We start from the raw sequence: 19,918 nt of genomic DNA on the forward strand, positions 1-19,918 counted from the left end.
CTACGACTTTAATTCGGATTTATCAGCTTTAATTCGAATTTACCCTGCTACCGTCCACACAACGTCGCTATTTATTTCGATGTAAAGGGCCCTTTAAATCGATTTCTGTACTCCACCCCGACGAGTGGAGTAGCGCCAAAATCGATTTTAACATTTCGAATTAGGGATAGTGTGGCCGCAATTCGATGGTATTGGCCTCCGGGAGCTATCCCACAGTGCATCATTGTGACCGCTCTGGACAGCAATCTAAACTCGGATGCACTGGCCAGGTAGACAGGAAAAGCCCCACGAACATTTGAATTTCATTTCCTGTTTGCCCAGTGTGGAGAGCACAGGTGACCACAGATAGCTCATGAGCACAGGTAACCATGCAGGCTGATAATCAAAAAAGAGCACCAGCATGGACCGTGAGGGAGGTACTGGATCTGATCGCTGTATGGGGAGAGGATTCAGTGCTTGCAGAACTTCGTTCTAAAAGACGAAATGCAAAAACTTTTGAAAAAATCTCCAAGGGCATGATGGAGAGAGGCCACAATAGGGACTCTGAGCAGTGCCGCGTGAAAGTCAAGGAGCTCAGACAAGCCTATCAAAAAACAAAGGAGGCAAACGGTCGCTCCGGGTCAGAGCCGCGGACATGCCGCTTCTACGCCGAGCTGCATGCAATTCTAGGGGGGGCTGCCACCACTACCCCACCTGTGATCGTGGATTCTGGGTCGGGGATAGTCTCATCAGCGACGCCTGAGGATTCTGCCGATGGGGGAGAGGAGGAGGAGGAGGATGAGGATGAGCTTGCTGAGAGCACACAGCACTCCGTTCTCCCCAACAGCCAGGATCTTTTTCTCACCCTGACTGAAGTACCCTCCCAAGCCTCCCAAGCCAGTACCCAAGACTCTGACCCCATGGAAGGGACCTCAGGTGAGTTTACCTTTTAAAATATAAAACTTGTTTTAAAAGCAAACGGTTTTTAATGATTACTTTGCCCTGAGGACTTGGGATGCATTCGCGGTCAGTTCAGCTACTGGAAAAGTCTGTTAACGTGTCTGGGGATGGAGCGGAAATCCTCCAGGGACATCTCCATGAAGCTCTCCTGGAGGTACTCCAAAAGCCTTGCCACAAGGTTTCTGGGCAGTGCATCCTTATTCCCTCCTCCATGGTAGGACACTTGACCACGCCATGCTTGCAGCAAGTAATCTGGTATCATTGCCTGACAAAGCCTGGCAGCGTATGGTCCCGGTGTTTGCTGGCATTCAAGCAACATCCGTTCTTTATCGTGTTGTGTAATCCTCAGGAGAGTGATATCACTCCTGGTAACCTGGTTGAAATACGGGAACTTAATTAAGGGGACAGAGGTGGCCGTTCCTACTGGGCTGTTTGCCTGTGGCGGAAAATAAATCCTTCCCTGCAGTTAGCCAAGCGCAGATGGGAAATTGGCCCTGAGTTTTTCGCGTTTGGCTAGCAGGGATCTTCCCTGTTACCAGCCACGCGGTGGGGGGAGGGGTACCGTGATCATCCCAGAGAATTCATGGCGGGAGGGGGGCGGCGGCGGGGGGGGTGGTTAGTTTGGTGCCTGCAGGGATCTTCCCTGATACCAGCCACGCGGTGGGGGGGAGGGGTACAGCGATCATCCCAGAGAATTCATGGCGAGAGGGGGGGGTGGTTAGTTTGTTTTCTGCTGCTGCTGAATGTTAACAGAAAAACCGCAGCACTCTACAGGCTATGCTTGGTATGTGGGAAAGGAGGGCGCAGAAGCTGTAAAACAATGGCTTACCATGGCCGCATGCAAGCCGAATTCTGTTGCCCAGACCTGTGATCTCTAGCAGCAAAGCCACAGGCACTCAGCATTAAGAGGCAAAATGCGACCTTGCACAGAAATCACATGTGCTATGTAATGTGAATAGTGTTGGTCACCGTGAAAGAGTATAAGCATTGTTCTGCAAAATGTAGCTTTTTAAACAATTCTCTCTTTTTTCCCCTCCCTACAGCAGCTGCAAATTCCTCAAGCCTCCCTCCTCCATCCCGAAGGTTATCACAGATAAGGCGTCGTAAGAAGAGAACGCGAGACGAGATGTTTTCTGAAATTATGGAATCCAGCCGCAGTGACAGAGCTCATCTGAACGAGTGGAAGGAAACAGTTTCAAAGTATAGGAAAGAAGCCAGTGGACGTGAGGACAGGAGGGACCAACGTGAGGACAGGAGGGACCAACGTGAGGAGAGGAGAGACGCTCGAGATGAGAGGTGGCGGCAGGAAGACCAGAGGAGGCAGGATGCAACGCTGGGGCTGCTGCGTGAGCAAACAGACATGCTCCAGCGTCTGGTGGAGCTTCAGGAACGGCTGCTGGAAAACAGACTGCCGCTTCAGCCCCTGTTCCACCCTCCCCCCTCCCCATGTTCCGTATCCTCCTCACCCAGACGTGTAAGAACGCGGGGGGGGGAGGCTCCGTACACCTTCCCATTCCACCCCAGTAGACAGCCCAAGCAAAAGGCTGTCATTTTTTTAACCTTTTCTTTGTGGCTTTTTCCTTCCCAGCAATCCTCCTCCCAAATACCACCCGGGTTCCCTCCCTCTTTTTCTAATCTATTAATAAAGAATAAATGATTTTTAAATGATAGTGACTTTATTTGGTTTGAAAGAAAGCTGGGGGAAGGGGGAGGGTGGGTTCCTTACAGAAAATCAGTCAATAAAGGGGGCAGGTTTTCATGAAGGAGAAACAAACAGATATTTCACACTGTAGCCTGGCCAGTCATGAAACTGGTTTTTAAAGCTTCTCTGATGCACAGCGCTTCCTGGTGTGCTCTTCTAATCGCCCTGGTGTCTGGCTGCGCGTAATCAGCAGCCAGGCGATTTGCCTCAGCCTCCCACCCCGCCATAAAGGTCTCCCCCTTACTTTCACAGAGATTGTGGAGCACGCAGCAAGCAGAAATAACAATGGGGAGATTTCTTTGGCTGAGGTCAGAGCGAGTCAATAATGATCGCCAGCGACCTTTTAAACGGCCAAATGCACATTCTACCACCATTCTGCACTTGCTTAGCCTGTAGTTAAACAGCTCCTGACTCCTGTCCAGGCTGCCTGTGTACGGCTTCATGAGCCATGGCATTAAGGGGTAGGCTGGGTCCCCAAGAATAACTATTGGCATTTCAACATCCCCAACGGTTATTTTCTGGTCCGGAAAGTAAGTCCCTTGCTGCAGCCCTTTAAACAGAGTAGTGTTCCTGAAGACGCGAGCGTCATGAACCCTTCCCACCCAGCCCGCGTTGATGTTGGTGAAACGTCCCTTGTGATCCACAAGTGCTTGCAGCACCATTGAAAAGTATCCCTTGCGGTTTATGTACTCGGTGGCTTGGTGCTCCGGTGCCAAGATAGGGATATGGGTTCCGTCTATCGCCCCACCACAGTTAGGGAATCCCATTGCAGCAAAACCATCCACTATAGCCTGCACATTTCCCAGAGTCACTAACTTTCGTAGCAGCACCTGAGTGATTGCTTTGGCTACTACAGCAGCCCCCACAGTAGATTTGCCCACTCCAAATTGATTCCCAACTGACCGGTAGCTGTCTGGCGTTGCAAGCTTCCACAGGGCTATCGCCACGCGCTTCTCAACTGTGAGGGCTGCTCTCATCTTGGTATTCTGGCGTTTCAGGGCAGGGGACAGCAAGTCACAAAGTTCCATGAAAGTGCCCTTACGCATGCAAAAGTTCCGCAGCCACTGGGAATCGTCCCAGACCTGCAACACTATGCGGTCCCACCAGTCTGTGCTTGTTTCCCTTGCCCAGAATCGGCGTTCCATGGATAGAATCTGCCCCATTAACAACATGATCTCCAAAGCACCGGGGCCCGTGGTTTCACAGAATTCTGTATCCGTGTCCGTGTCCATGTCCATGTCAATGTCCTCATCATGCTTGTCGCTGCGCTGCCGCCGCCGCTGCCTCCTCGCCTCGTTTTTCTGGTCCTGGCTGAGCATAAACTCCATGAGAACGCGCGAGGTGTTTACAATGTTCATGACTGCTGTCTTGAGCTCAGTGGGCTCCATGCTTGCCGTGGTATGGAGTCTGCAGTGTTCACCCACCCAGGAAAATGGCGCGAAAATGGTTGTCTGCCGTCCGTTGCTTTCATGCAGGGAGGGAGGAGGGAGGGAGGAGGTGAGGCTGTACCCAGAACCACCTGCGACGATGTTTTTTGTCCCATCAGGCACTGGGATCTTAACCCACAATCCCAATGGGCGCGGGAGACTGCGGGAACTATGGGATAGCTATGGGATAGCTACCCACAGTGCAACGGTGCAGAAATCGACGCTAGCCCCGGTACTTGGACGCACACCACCGAATTAATGTGCTTAGTGTGGCCGCATACATTTCGACTTTATACAACCTGTTTTTCAAATCCGAATTATATAAATTCGGATTAATCCCATAGTGTAGACATACCCTTAGAGACTAACAAATGTATTTGAGCATAAGCTTTCGTGGGCTACAGCCCACTTCTTCGGATTGAGCCATTACAAACATTGAATCTATCTCCCCATGTAAGTATTCTCACACTTCTTATCAAACTGTCTGTACTGGGCTATCTTGATTATTACTTCAAAAGTTTTTTTTTTCTCTTAATTGGCCTCTCAGAGTTGGTAAAACAACTCCCACCTTTTCATGCTCTCTGTATGTGTGTATATATATCTCCTCAATATATGTTCCATTCTATGCATCCGAAGAAGTGGGCTGTAGCCCACAAAAGCTTATGCTCAAATAAAATTGTTAGTCTCTAAGGTGCCACAAGTACTCCTGTTTTTTTAACAAGACTTGTTTTTCATTCGGCGGGAGAATGCTTTCTGGATTCTATACATGAACTCAAGGGTGGATGGTGGCAGAATAAGTACCAGACAGGGTGGTCATCTGAACACATCCAAATCTTTGATTTGAAGCTTGGTTAATAAACTTGAGTGGTAGGGCTTTCCTGTGAGATTTCTGTTTCTGGTCCTTAATTAAACAAGGAAGTAATCTGCATCTTCTTGGGATATTTGGAATGCGATTCCACAGCCTGCCTTGCAACTGTCAATTTCATTTGATCTTGTGCTGGACAGAGCCAGCAATGCTCCCAATGAAAATCACTATTTCTCATAATCTAATTTTGATCTTTTTAAGTGCTTACATAAGCATGTATTCTAACTAACTTAGCGGATGGGATGGCAGCCTGGGCTCTGAATTTCCTTGCTTTTGGGGATTTCTCAGATGTTTAATGTACCTTGAAAGTTCAATATGGCATAGATCTAATTGACCTGACTGTGTAACAAGATTCCATATGGGTTGTCAGCAGGCTTTGAATCCATGATCTTCAGCAATGTAGCACAGACCTCTGTTGCTTAGCAGTAGCAACACTATAGATACCCTCTAGCATAGGGGTTCTCAAACTGGGGGTTGGGACCACTCAGGGGGTCACGAGGTTATTACATGGGGGGTCGTGAGCTGTCAGCCTCCACTCCAAACCCACTTGGCATCCAGCATTTATAATAGTGTTAAATTAAAAAGACTTTTTTATATATTTATAACAGGGGTCGTACTCAGAGGCGTGCTATGTGAAAGGGATCACCAGTACAAAAGTTTGAGAACCACTGCTCCAGCAGAACAACTGCTATAGGAGGATACCACACGTGCTTCTCTGGCATGTGAAATCTGCAGATCTTCTGATGGGCATTGTAGAAAATGGAGACATTTTTCTCAGTTTGAATTCATGTGAATTTGGTGTTTGTGAAAGGTGCTGGATTGAAAACCTTAGAAGCTCAAGATCTGTAGATACAGGTTACACACAGGAAGTAGCTGTGAAAGCTTTCCTTGCTGCCCATTTACCAATGAATCTGAGCTGTGCCCTAAGCAGCCACTTTCTTTCAGTCACACTGACCCATTCAGGCCTTGGCACCTCTCAGACAGCTAACAAGGGAGTCAGTATAGAGCTGCTCACAGTGGTATTTCCCCTGGTGGACTCTTGTCCTCAGAACCCTGACCTGAGGTCTCGAAAGAGCTGTTGGATGGGAACCACTTTGTCAGCTGTCTGCTGAATACTCCTTGTTTACAAAATAACTTTAAAATGTTAGCAGATTCCAAGAAAAGCCACAGCAACGTTAGAGCCTTTGCCCTGTGTAATAACATTAATCATCAACAGCAAGAATCTTAAGTGGTCTTAAGTCTGTAGTAGGGGGTGGTGGGAGGGAACTCTGCGTCCAGGGAGGAGAAGAGAGCGGCTTCATCCAGCCACAAGAAGAAACAGATGGAAAAGCCCTGGCTGTTCCTGAGAAAGATACAGTTGTTAGATTTGGTGTTTTGTGAGTGTTCCCTTTTTAGACGAAGTTGCTATCCCAGTTAATTATCAATAGGTAATATACCCCTATCTAGCAACTGGATGAGAGCACTCTCACCTCACAGACGATCCGATGCAGGTAAGACCAACAACTGGGAAGGGGCAAGGAGGTACTGTGAGAGTAGGAGGTGATTTGGAAGCTCACTCAGCATAGTCTCTAGTGTTCCCAGCATCTTATCAGCACCTCTCTCAAGAGGGGAGGTAATTGGGTTGCAGCCTTAAAGACAATCCCAGAGCATTCTGGGGAGTCAGTAGGCAAGGCCCTGCTGGTTAGTCTTGCTGGAAAGATCGAGGGAAAGGAAGTCACCTTACGCACACAGTACATAGTAAGCAACTCATCCAAGGTCAGTGGCAGTGCCAGGAATGGAATCCTGTTTCCCAGTCCTATGCTCTGATCACTAGACATTCACATGACCCAGGAAGAAGTCTTGCCATCCCATCAAACACAGACCATGCCATTAGTGCTGAAAGGCAGAAACTCTGATACATGATCACCACTCAGATGTGCCTTGGCTTTGCTTATTTGCCCTGTCTCTCCCCAGCTGATGTTGCAGCATCTCAGCTATTTAAAAAACTGTTCTGCTGACTTTCAGAAGGTTCTGATCATGGGATTCTCCCAACATCTTCTGTGCTAATGTTCTCTTCTGTCACTCCCTAGGAGAGAATTTTCTCCCCCACTTGCCAATTCCCCTAAGTTACCTGCCGGGAGTGAGCTTGAGAGAGCTAGCTAGCCTCATTGCCAGCTGTGCAGATTGGTATCTTTTGCTCTCCTGGCTAAGGGAGACATGTTGCGTTTCTCACAGCAGAAGTTTTTTGCTTTGCTATTGTCTGGCACTTCCTTTCCAAACCAACCCTACATATGCACAGTTCAACAATACCCAGCCCCACAGTAATGGTTTTCTGTCTCGTCTTTGCTGAGTTTGAGGGAGGCGGGGTTGTAATATAGCACACTGATTGCAATTGTAATATTACAGTGAAACCTACCACAGGCATCTCTGTGTCTCGAGCAGCCACGTTAAAATATCCCTTGGTTTTCCAGTTAAATGCTCTTCAACATTTTAACACCCACCTCTACTAGGCAGCTGATTTTGCTGTTCCATTATGAAGTCTATTGTTATTAATAATAAGCTCTTTGAGCACTACCGAAGAAAATGCTATATAAAATGCTTTATAAAAGAAGGCAGGTATAATTCTTCCCACTTTTCAGAGGGGGAAATTGAGGCACAGAGATGGAAATGACTTGTCCAGTGTCACACAGGTGAGCAGTGGCAGAGCTTGATAGGTTATTATATACTAAAATAATAACTTGGATCCAAATCCATAGAAGTCTAAAGGGGTGTGTGAGTGTATTGGGATATATTTATGTTACATAGACACAACCTCCTCAGAAGAAATAAAGGGTCTGATTCCACAGTCCACATCTGTCTTGTTCCTTTTAAACCCTTTTGATGCTAACTTCATACAGCATTCCTTTATTTGGTGATGGAGGCCATGGATGCTTATGTGCCTTTTCCTGTAAACATTAGCATCTTCAAAGCACCTTCGAAAATAAAGATGAATAACAGCAACATTGACAGCCCTTAATAGTAAGCAATGCCAAGAATTTTCCCCCGAGATGCAATTTGGGGTGTGTGTGTGTGTGTGTGTGTGTGTGTGTGTGTATATATATAGAGAGAGAGAGAGAGAGAGAGAGAGAGAGAGAGAGATCTTCTGCCTTGTTTAGCACGTACAGATATGTTCTCTGGGGATGCCTCCTTCCCTGGTAACGCCCCATGCAGGACACAGTGTAAAGTTGATTACACCATGACATCTAGCTGGAATGTCAAACTTGCTCATATGTGGGTTGCTTTTTATTGATTTCCTGATTTGCTTACAACGAATAGAGCTTCTCCATTGGCTCAGGTGATTAACAAGCTGTGTTCCTGGCATGTGAAATCCTGGGTTCTAGTCATGGCAGTGCATCTGTACATCTTAGCTGGCAATCATAGCCTCCATTGTGACATTGGTTGCAGCACAGCTGGACTTGTACATCAAAACAGGAACCTTCTTGCAATAGCCAGAGACCCTAGGTGGACACCCCTCATCCTCACATGTCAGTAGGCATTTCTGACCCCTTTGCTGTTTTCCCATAGACACACATACAGTTCATGCAGAGATCTTACTCCTACATGGAAAGGTTTTTACTGTATGTTGGGCGGTTAGTTTAAACCTTTCAGTGCCAGTTTACTGCCTAGTAGAAGAGATTCAATCACAGAGTTCCCTCAGCACAGTCATACTGCCTTGGACTCTTTCTCAGCCATCATGCACCTGCTGCATGTCCTGATTTTTGGATGCATTGGCAGCATCACAAAATCCTGTGGGTCACGAGTTCTTCCTTTCACTCTTGACTTTCCTCATGGATCCATATTATCTATGGCTCTATGCTAGGCCTTCAGCAATATCTACAGCTACCAGAGCTCATCAACTATTGCAATGCTAGGTTGTACTTGGAGCAAGGTGGTTTAGAGAAAATATGGACAGAATAAATAGAGAACTTTGTTCCATGATAGGAGGCTGGCAGGAGGAATCTAGGCTACTTCAGCAACATCATAGGCAGTGGAATAGGGCCTTTGAGATCTGCAACAATTAAATGGCTTCTCCTCCCTTTCTCTCTCTCTTTTTCCCAGGCCAGGCTCTATGGTGGATAGATATGAAGGGAAAAGCCAAGATATTAAACATAGCCTTCCCTCAGTGTGTAAGGCGATCTTTGCATTGTGTTTGGAAAATGTTTTACACCCAGTGAATGCTGGCTTGATGTTTTCTGTCAGCTATGACAGGCCTCAAACGAGACAATTAATATTTCACAGCTGCTGAGTTTGGAAGGTGACTAGAAAAGATACGAGCAGGGGCGGGAGGATGGTGGGTTTTGTTTTTGTTTTTGTTTTGTTTTGTTTTAATTCACAAACAAAAATTGATTAAAAACCACAAGTTAACAAGTGCTGAGGTGAGGCTGCAAGCTTAATCCTTTAAAAAAGACTGCAGATACACTCAAGGATTTTCATGCTCATCCTTGTGTAGGCAACTTCTACTCTGCTGCCCCTAGGCGAGCAGTTGGGCTGTGATGATACAGGGAAGGCTTCCCATCAGGGGTGAAATATTTCAATTCAGTGGAGCCTCATGCTCAGTCACCGTGGTCAATTCATCTGCCCTTGATCCTTCCAAGGCAGATGAACGGAATTCCATGAAGTTAGCTGCATGGTGATCTTGAAACCTGAGCGATCTGCTCTGGATGGACACTAATAATACCCTGTCTATTTAAAAAATGTTTGACTTTGTGTCCGTCCTTCCTCCCTCCCACCACACCTGCTGTGTGACCCACATTCACATGTGTTGCCTGCTGTTGAGTTACTGCCTTCCACCCCAGAGCCTGGCTGTATTTCAGTGGTGTTTTTAAGTACATCTGATGGTTTATAAAGCACTTTGGGCTGGAAGATGCTTTGGAAATACAAGAATATTAAGGAAAGGGGAATGGTTCATAGTAACTCTTTCAAAGAATTTACATGCAGCTGTATGACTAGCAGAGAGAAGCTAGTGCATTAAGGGTGTTACTTGGCCTAGTTTAAAGGACAGGGCATCTGAAATACAATTTACCTCTAGATGCTCTCTGCCTGCATAGGGATGAGGGTCAGCCTAAAGTTCCCATGCATGCATTCATGAGGAGGAGGTGGCTTCTGTACAATTACAAAACAGTGAGTCAATGGGCAGATCATGATATAACCCCCTTTCTTGATGCATTTGTTCAAGGCTGACATTTTGAAGAAGTGGGACACATCAGGGAAGCTGCAAATATACAGGGGGAGGTCTAAAGCAGGGGTTCTCTTAACAAATTGTTTGGTAGCCGCTCTGACAATTTTTCCAAGCCAGAGCCCCATGGCCCCAGGGCTGAAGCCCGAAGCTGGAGCCCTGCCACCTCAGGCTGAAGTCCAGAGTCTGCCATGGAGCCAGGGGCTGAGGTGTGGAGACTGAAACACAGAGCCCCGGGCTGAAGCCAGGGAGGGAGAGGCGCTGAAGCCTGCCCCCGGAGCCCTGGCAAGCTGAAACCCAAAGCCCTTCCACCCCTGGGAAAGCACGTACCCTGGCCCCCCGTGTCTGCAGATGCGCTACCTGGAGCCAGGGCCGGCTCTGGGTTGCAAAAAAAAAAAAATTGGCTGCCCCTCCCCGCCCCCTTTTTTTGGCTTTTACACGTTTGCACTTTGCAATGGTTTGTTTTGTTTGTTTTGTTTTTGACGGTTTAAAATTACAAATTCTGTTTTCAATTTTTTATTTTTTTTTTGGTTAGTGAAATAAAACAATTTCCTACTAGTGTACTCATTTACTTACTGGGCCGACCATGGAGTGACCTGGGCTGTGTCTCCCTGGGCAGAGCTAGGGCTGCCTCTGCGCCGGAGGCCTTGGCATAAGCAGGATGTCAGCGCCGACCCCAGGGCTCATATGGTCTGTGCAGGTCGGACCAAGTCATGCTGCTGGCAGCTATCCAGCGTGGCTGTCGCTGCCGAGTAGCCAGAGGGGCCTGGAGCTGCGTGGGAGACACCGAACAGCTCTGCCTCCTGTCTCTCCTTCCCCGCGAGCATGCCCAGGGGCTTGGCACTGCCCTCTAAAGCTGGACGTTGCAGCCCCATGCCAGCAGGAGCAAGCAGCGGGCAGTGGGGGGGCTGCTTGGTCTCTCCAGCCAAGGCACAATCACCTCCACTCCCCTGGCACCAATCCCAGTCTGAAATGGCTGTAGCAGCCCTGCCCACGGTCCCACGTCTTGCTATGCAGCGTGGGGAGGGGAGAAGGCTCTGAGAGCAGGGCTGCAGCCTGGCTCTCACACTGGCCTAGGGCCCCTGTGGCTGGAGGGGCAGTGGACCCCGGGGAGCCTGGCTTGGAGCAGCCTCAGCAACACCCCAGAGTCCCGGGCGGTCACCCTGCGGCGTGGCCGGGGATAGAGCCAGCAGCCTGGGGGGTGGGGGCACCGCCTGTAGCTCTCATGTGTAGCGAACCGGGGTGGCTGCGGGATTCGGCTGCCGGGGTCGGGGCAGAGCAGCCGGTGGCTGGTGACTGCAGGGCAGTGTGCCCGGGCCTCCCGCTCCCCAGGACCCCCACGAGCCGGTTGTGGGCTTGGCCTGAGCAGCGGCACAAGTTCAGCTCAGCCCGGGCTGCCGCTCCCCTCCCCGGGCAGGAGGCGGCGCAGGGGGAGGAGGAGGAGGCGGAGGCGGGGACAAGCTGAGGAGGAGCCCGCAGCCGGCGCTGGAGGAACGGCCCACCCGGCCACCATGTTCCACTGCCACCTCCTGTGCTCCGCGACTGGGGCAGGGCCACGCTACCAGCTCCTGCCTGAGGGGGGCTGGCCACTGCCCCTGGGAGAGCAGCAGGGACACACTCCCCACTGAGCTGGTTCCCCCTGCCCCGCCGCACAGCCCCGGCGGCACCCGGTCAGGGAACAACAGGGCGGTTAGGATCCAGCCCACGACACTGCCTCAGGTCGGAGCTGGGGCTCCAGCATTGTGCCGCCCTTGGTAATGTGCCACCCCAAGCACCTGCTTGTTTTGCTGGTGCCTAGAGCCGCCCCTGCCTGGAGCCCCCAGGACGCTGTGCTGTGACACCAGCAAACGCCAAGGCAGTGCATCCAGGAGCAACAGCTGGACGCTGCAGAGAGGGGCTGCAGCTTTGCCCCCCCCATCCCCTCTTCGCCCAGGAAGCAGTCGTGGCCATAGAAAAATCCCCTGGTGGACGCATTTGAGAAACCGTGGTCTAAAGGGCATTTCACAGGGGCTGGTGGAGGGCCACAAGGGGCTATTGGGAAAGGAGGGGAAGCAGAACAAGGTGGGAAAAATATAAAGACATGCTGATTTCTTCCCGCCCCTTTCCCCCACAGCATAAACAGTGTTACCACAAACCCAAACCTAACTAAGGCTAGTCTACACTGGCAATGCTAAAGCGCTGCCGCGGCAGTGCTTTAATGTGCCTTGTGTGGTCGTGGCACAGCGCTCTTAAAAAACCCACTTCCATGAGGGGCATAGCTCCCAGCGCTGGTGCACTGTCTACACTGGCGCTGTACAGCGCTGAAATTTGCTGCGCTCAGGGGGGGTTTTTCACTCCCCTGAGCAAGAAAGTTTCAGCGCTGTACAGCGCCAGTGTAGACAAGCCCTAAGGGAAGTGGGGCCACATCACAAATAGCACGGCCTGGCTCCCATGATGGCAGTCTCCATAGAGGCCAAGAATGGAATGGATTGTGAAGACTGAACTCTGGCAGTCTCTCCAGGCTAGCTTTAGGGCAGTATAAGGGAAACCTGTCATGCCAATGGTTGTGCTGTACCTTTTCTGGGGACAAACAGAGGTTTTAATTCCTCAGCCTAGCACCTTTAACCAGCACGGGATTCACTCATAAAGAAAATGAAATTCAAAAGGGCAGAGGCGTTTAGGAAATTGGGAAAGTATTCTTGAGCTGCATCCAGCCACTGAGCACAGCTCTGATCCTAAAGTTTAGAGAACTTTGCCAGCTGCCCCATATGCTTACAATAGATGGAAACCTTCCCCTTTCTGGAGCTGTACATATTAACATTGAATCTATCTCCCCTTGTAAGTATTCTCACACTTCTTATCAAACTGTCTGTACTGGGCTAGCTTGATTATCACTTCAAAAAAATGTTTTTTTTTCTCTTACTTAATTGGCCTCTCAGAGTTGGTAAGACAACTCCCACCTGTTCATGCTCTCTGTATGTGTGTATAGATATCTCCTCAATATATGTTCCATTCTATATGCATCCGAAGAAGTGGGCAGTAGCCCACGAAAGCTTATGCTCTAATACATTTGTTAGTCTCTAAGGTGCCACAAGTACTCCTGTTCTTTTTACATATTAGCCTATTCATCTTATCAATTAGGGAGATCAGCGTGTACTTTCCTTCCCAGTGTTTATACTACACAGGATTAACCTGTTCCTAAATGGATAATCAGCACAGATGCACTAAAAATGGGAGGCGATTTACATGCCTGTAATACCATCTGCTTTATTAGAATATTTTACAAACCTGATGTTAATTTGCTCTCCAGGATTTGGTGACCAATTATTCTGTAATTTCCCAAATAATTTCAAGAACCGCAGAGAGGGGTTAAAAAAACAGAAAGACAACTCCTTGAGGGCTGATATTTATACAGGGAAGAAATGAGTAATAGAGCATGGGAAGGGAAGGGCTTTGAAGAGAAGAGTTGGCCAGAGTCTGAGGCTGGAGCATAGTAGACCCCAGGTGGAGGGCTGGAGGCTTGCTCTTGTGCTTTTTTGTTTTGGTTTTAATTATAAAGCTGCTGCATTTTGACAGCTGCTAGTGCTGGGAGCTGGTGCCATGTTCCATAGTTTGGTTCGCTGAGTAGCTGTAGATGCAGCACCGTTTCCTGGATAACGGAGCATGGCTAGAGCAGGGAGACTCCAAGACACAAGGAGTCCACAGAAGGTACTTAGCTGATCTGTGTTGAATTCTGAGTCCATCTGACTGAGTGGATCACGGGATGAGCAGTGCCGCCCTGTTGGGGACTATAGTAACTACCATCCTGTTGCAACCCATTTGAGCCATGTGGTCTCCTCATTTTGCAGGTGGCAAAACTGAGGTGCACATGCTGATTTGCCCAGGATCACAAAGTGAGTTGGTGTTAGAACAGGAATGGAAGCCAGGTGTCCAGGCATTAGACCTGGCTTTCCGCTTTCAAATTATGCAGGAATGTCTCCAATAATGGAGTCTCTCTATTGATATTCTGCCACTACTCTAATGAGCCAAGATTCTGGCAAAACAGTGCAAAAAAGCTCTATAATGGTTAACAAACCCATCAAGATGTGATCCTGAGAGATCTGTATTTCCAAAGCTATCTCGTGAAGAGCTTCATGTAAGCAATGGAGCTTTAGCCCCTCCTTATTGATTGCATGCTCCTTGTCACTGGAGCCATTTAACTAAATGACTGTGCATAGCTACTGGGCCCTCATACTCTTGGTAGTTTCCAATATGTATGGGGCCATGTTATCAAGGGTGGGAGAGAAAGTGCTGATAAACAGGGAAAGTGTCAAGTTCAGGCCCTTCTAGGTGCAAAACAGCATACCCTTCCTAGGATTAAGCTGACTGCCCCAGCCTGAATCATATTATGCAGCATTAAAAGCCATACCTGGTGCAATTAATTGTGACTTTGTAGTAGTCTTCACTTGGGGTCAGCATGCCTAGTGGCTCAAGTCTCCCAGAATCTTGGGGTGGCTTTGCTGCCAATTGGAGGGCCTGGCAGCCAAGCTATAGTCCACCATTCCCCGGGGCTCCATGGATTCCCCTGATTGGCCGGAGGATGTGGTGCCATGGAGGAGGATTGGGCCCTCTATCTCCTCTAGGGTTCGAGGGAGGAGGAGAGTCTAGGGAGGCCGTTTGTCTGGTTTAATACTAGACAGGCCTCTTTGGCTGTTTTTGTCCTCTGTCTGCTATTGGGACAAAACTGATACATGCACTGCATGTGAGGTCAGGCTGGTGGGAGTCTGATCTTGAAAATGACATCCCCATGCAGCATGACCTTGCATGCACTGTGCATATAAGTCACCCAGATAGGTGCAGGGTCTGGTCCACACCATTCCTGGCAGCGCTAGAATGTCTGGTATTCCAGGAATATGTGAGTGACCACCCTAGAAGAGTCTCAGTCCCCTCTATCTGGTACAACAGAGCAGCCTCCCCTGACCCTCTTCCTACCTCCCTGGTTTTCTCTTCAGTTTGGGGTGTGGTCTTAGCACTCGGCTTCCCTCTCAGTTGAGGGTTGCTCACGCTCTCTCAATCATTCAGACAGTGAACTGGGGCTTCCCTGCTCACTCCTCAGTGTTCAGTTCCTATTTGTCAGGGAGAATGCAGGGGAGAAAAGGGAGTCAGGCCCTTAGCCTCCCAGTCGGGTCTTAACCACAATCCATGCCCATCCCCTGTAGATACCTCTGTCTTCAAAGCTACAGGCTGGGTGCCTTCCTGCAGGCTGTCTCCTTCACTCTTTCCTGCTTGACTGTCACAGTTCCCTTTTAGGGAAGTCCTCCATTTGGAACATGCTCTGCAGGGGCTGAGGGGCGGCCTCCTTGCCTAATACAGCTCCACAACTCCCTTGGTCTTAGGCTATGTCTACACTGCAGCTTATGTCAGCATAACTTATGTCGCTCAGGGGTCTGAATCCCCCCGAAGCGACCTAAGATATGCCGACTCTATGTCAGCAGGAGAGTTTTCCCCCCAACATAGCTCCTACTGCTTGTGGGCTGGAATAGTTAAGATGATGGGACAGCTCTCTCCTGTGGGCTTAGAGCAGATACATTGGAGAGCTTACAGCGGCGCAGCTGCATTTGTGCCACTGTAAACACTCTGGTGTAGCTGTGCCCTTGGGGTGGGGTCCGTAAACCTCAAATCAGACCTGTTGGGAGTGCAAGGACTGATTGCAAAGCCAAAGCCCCATCATAATTCTGGCTGCAGCATATAATGCCTATATCTTGCCTTGTTTCTTGTACATTCATTCTGACCTGCAGTGCCCGCTGCTATTCCAGTCCTGGGATTCTGCTCAGTTTTGTCAATGCACCTCCATCCTTTCTTGCAGCAACTGTGCACTCTTCTGTTCCAGACACTGCGCACTTGTCACTAAAAACCACTAGGCTTGTTGAATTGTGCTGAATAATAATTATGGTTATAAAGGCTTCCCTTGAGAGTGGGTTGAGAGCAAAGTCATTTTCATTGTGACTAACAAGATTTGAACCCGAGCCTTTAGAGGAGAATAGCTGACTCGCTTAACCCACTGCAGCACCATCCTCACCACATCACCCACATCTATAGAAACGCACATGGCGGGCCAAGCCTCAATTCCACCCATGTAATCATATCCAAATCAGTAGAGCTACACTGATGGAACTGAGGATAGAATCTTGTCCTTACGCTAAAATAGTAATTGAGCTGTCCCCAGCTCAGCCATGAAAACTGGCATCTAATTACCATCTGGGAGCTGTGGGGCTGGAAAGATTCACTCACAAGGGCCTGTTGTGTGTCCCACGCAGTGGGGAAGTGTCTCCAGAAGCAAGAAGGGAGTGGAGAGATGAATGGGAGCAACCTCAGCAGGTGCATTCCTAGCAGCAAACATAGAAGGTTTCACCAATAGCCTCACTGTTCCCTGCTTGCTATTAAACTTTCTGATTGAATTTGCTAGAGATCAGAGCCACTGGCTGGGTAGTCTTAATAAGGAAGGTTGTTTCCCTTTGTTTCTGTTTGAATAAAAGGGTAGAGAAGGGAGGCTTCCCAGTTTACCTTTGTCATTTTTCTATAGCCGTTGAAGGAAGAAAAGACTTGAGCAAGCTTCCAAGACTGGGTGTGGGGTGGGAGTGTAAAGTAATAAATCCCTCCCTGCCCAGGAGTTTCATAATGAATAAGCTGCACAACATCTGCTGCTCAGAAGTCCTTAGTCCAGCAGAGAGAGAACGCTGATCCTGCTGTAACGAAAGCACAGCCCTACCACTTGAACTAAAGAAGAATCTCCTTAACTGATCAGGAGTATAGGAGCTATGAATCCAACTTCAGCAGCTCTTATTCTGCCCAGCGGAGGATGGTGATATACATAATATTGGCAATTGATTGCAGTATCTTTGGGAGAACCTGCTTCTCATCGGTGTCCATTATACACATGTATCTTTGATTGACTCAGGGCCGGCTCCAGGCACCAGCCTGGCAAGCAGGTGCTTGGGGCGGCTGCTCTGGAGAGGGGCAGCACGTCCAGCTGTGTGGACGGTCCCTCACTCCCGCTCGGCGCAAAGGACCTTCCGCCGAATTGCCACCGCAGATCGCGATAATAATGGAGCCGGCCCTGGTTTGACTTCTAGCTCATTTTGACATTGAGGGTAGGGGATGTGTATTTTAATTGCCTTGTTAGAAAGGGTTTAGTTTTAGTTAATGGTTTGAACTGGTATGGGGTACTCTGTTGTCCAGGAATGAGCAGTTACAAGTTTCTAAATTAATCTCTAGTCTCTCTTGCCAGTAGAAGTTGGTCCAATAAGAGAGATTACCTCGCCCACCTTGTGTCTCCAAATAAATCTCTCACTTTTAGGACAAATGATTTTTCTTGTTTATTGCTTGATGTTTGAATTGATAAACGTACTGATAGCAAGCATAGTCTGACCAGGGTATTTCAAATCAAGACACCAGAGTTTTTTTCCCCCCCGATTCTCTACTGAATGTGTGTGTCTTTGGCCAAGTCATTTCCCTTAAGTGTGTGTCAGTCTCCCCCTGTGTAAAATGAGGATAATTTTGGCTTACTTTAAAAGCTTTGACAACCTTTAATAGCATATTTAAGAGCTTTGAGATCCTTTACATTAAATGCTATACAAGTGAAAACCATTTTAGAGCTCTGTCTCTCATACAAACAGCTGATGGAGGCTATTATGCAAGATGTCAGGACCTTCAGCCAAAGTAATTCTGGTGCAGCAACGTCTGGTACCATAGGGGGAAAGCGCATTTGATGGAGCAGAGAAGGAAGATACTGAAAGAAAAATTGTAATTGGAGGAACTACATTTGCTATTAATACTGGGTTAGGAGTAAACCATCCATAAGTCCCCATGGAAGAGTAAACATGTATCACACGGTCACTAGCTGTGTGAATTTCCCAACTGGAAAGCTGACTACGTACAGCAGATCAAGGTCAAAGTCAAAGAAAGTCTGCCCAGGTCTCTGTGCAGCTGAGCGTATTACAGTTTCACTTGTACTCAACATCAGGTCATACATGAAAACGAACAGAGTAACATGAGTGGTAGATGTCTGGGGGCGGAGAAGCAACTTTTTTTTTTCTTTTTTTCTTTTTCAGCTTTCAGCCTTTTCTAATTGCCTCTGTAAACAAATGCATTTGTCTTTTAAATCAGAAACCAGATGCCTTGTCTAGAGCACTTCTGAAAGCAGGCTTGTATTGAAACAACCAGCATGGGTTACTTGACCAGCATGGACATGGGGTATTTTTTTGAGTACTACGCTATAGATTTTGTCTATACCACAGTAATCTCCAGTGGCAGTTTTAATTCCTTTGCCTCTAATTGCCATGGGTAGCATGGACTAATAGTAGCCAGTCATCCACTGTATCGTGCCACTTCTTCCCTGATTAGAGTATTGTATACCAGCTGGTGGCTGGATGCTGCTATTAATTTGCATCAGGCCCCATAGTGGAAGTTACAGTACACCTATATAACAAAAAAAAAAGTCTCTACCCCAAGGCGCTTATCTTATAAATGTAAGATAAGCAACAACAGGTGGAGATAATAAATAGTTGGGGGAAGCTAGTGCTAAAGCTAATTTCACCACATTCCAGTGGCTAGGATGGCTGTGTGCATTCTGCACATTACCACACCTGGGCTGTGAACCAGGTCAGTCTTGCTTCATAGGTTGTATGCAATTCTACCAGCTGAGCCAACTAGAAAGCTCCCCTGGGCTAAACTGTGTAGAAAATGAGTTAACTTAATCTCAGCTGGAAGCTGCTCCTTGCAGAACTCTTATCAGCATAGCAACCCAAGCAGTATACAGTGCCACTGATAAAATACCCCCATTATGACCTAGGGGGGTTTGGTACAAGCCTGCCTTTAATGATGTTTGGCAGCTGACAAACTGTCAGCTCAAGCAAAGAAAGGACAAATCTACTGCACCCGGCAAGCATCCGTCAGGTTGGACATCCTTCCTACATCTCTGGAAAAATTAGGAGTAATTAATTCATCATTAGGCAAGGGAGGCTTATTCTATCTTGGGAATTTCTAATGCACCTATGATTATCGCCCATTGCAAATATACGTAACCTCTAGACCATGGGACATCAAGATAGATGAGAGCAAGGTAAATGGGACAATTTAAAGGTACTTCAGCTGCCTCATGATGCTGCTTATGGCCTCAAAGGCTCTCTCTTATTGCAAAATTATTCCAGCCCCATCAGATTCCAGATCCTGTTATAATAAAATAATGGGCACATTGGATGGTCTCTCTCACCTAGGAATCTGCCAGACCAGGGTTTGCCTGGGAGGCCTTTACACAGAGATGACCCAAAGACAACAAAAAGACAATGTCAAGAGAAATCACATAGCCTCTTTTTTCTCAGTTCCTCACCTGGGTTGCTATTAGGTTAAAAGGGCAAGAGTTCTAAAACATTTTATTTACTTTCCACTGCGTTTGCTGTTTATTTACTTTTTTGCACATTGCTTCATGCAGACTAGACCAATCAGTTTCACTTTGTTTCTAGTATGTTTTTAATTTTTCTAATGCTTGTGTATAATATGCTGCTAGAGATTCTTGCATCCCACTCTACTGGCCAGTCCATTTGGAGACATTAATTCTCTCACGTAACCAACTAGTGTAGTTATTCCTTTAGCTAATTGAGGTTGAAGTTGGTGCACTGTTGCTAGTCTTGCTTTCAGATCTCACAGGTGACCCTTACAGGTCTTGTTACAAATGTACTAATACAACTCTGTTATATTTGGGTTCCCAAAATTGCTAGAGAATATTGAAATATATTTTCCCGGAGCATTTGCCCAATTCATGTTGCAATGATTGT

The 19,918-nt window shown here is 47.9% G+C and overlaps 1 protein-coding gene across 1 annotated transcript; it reads left to right on the forward strand.

The window, feature by feature from the left end:
* Positions 1–49: 49 nt before the first annotated feature.
* Positions 50–2,651, forward strand: LOC135982900 (SRRM2 protein homolog rsr-2-like). Its single transcript, XM_065591483.1, has 2 exons — positions 50–915; positions 1,983–2,651. Exons 1-2 carry the CDS (start codon positions 369–371, stop codon positions 2,594–2,596), a joined length of 1,161 nt encoding a protein of 386 aa, XP_065447555.1. The 5' UTR covers positions 50–368; the 3' UTR covers positions 2,597–2,651.
* The last annotated feature ends 17,267 nt before the right edge of the window (positions 2,652–19,918 follow it).

The sequence above is a fragment of the Chrysemys picta genome, chromosome 4, assembly GCF_011386835.1.
Source record: "Chrysemys picta bellii isolate R12L10 chromosome 4, ASM1138683v2, whole genome shotgun sequence".
NCBI lineage: Eukaryota > Metazoa > Chordata > Testudines > Emydidae > Chrysemys > Chrysemys picta.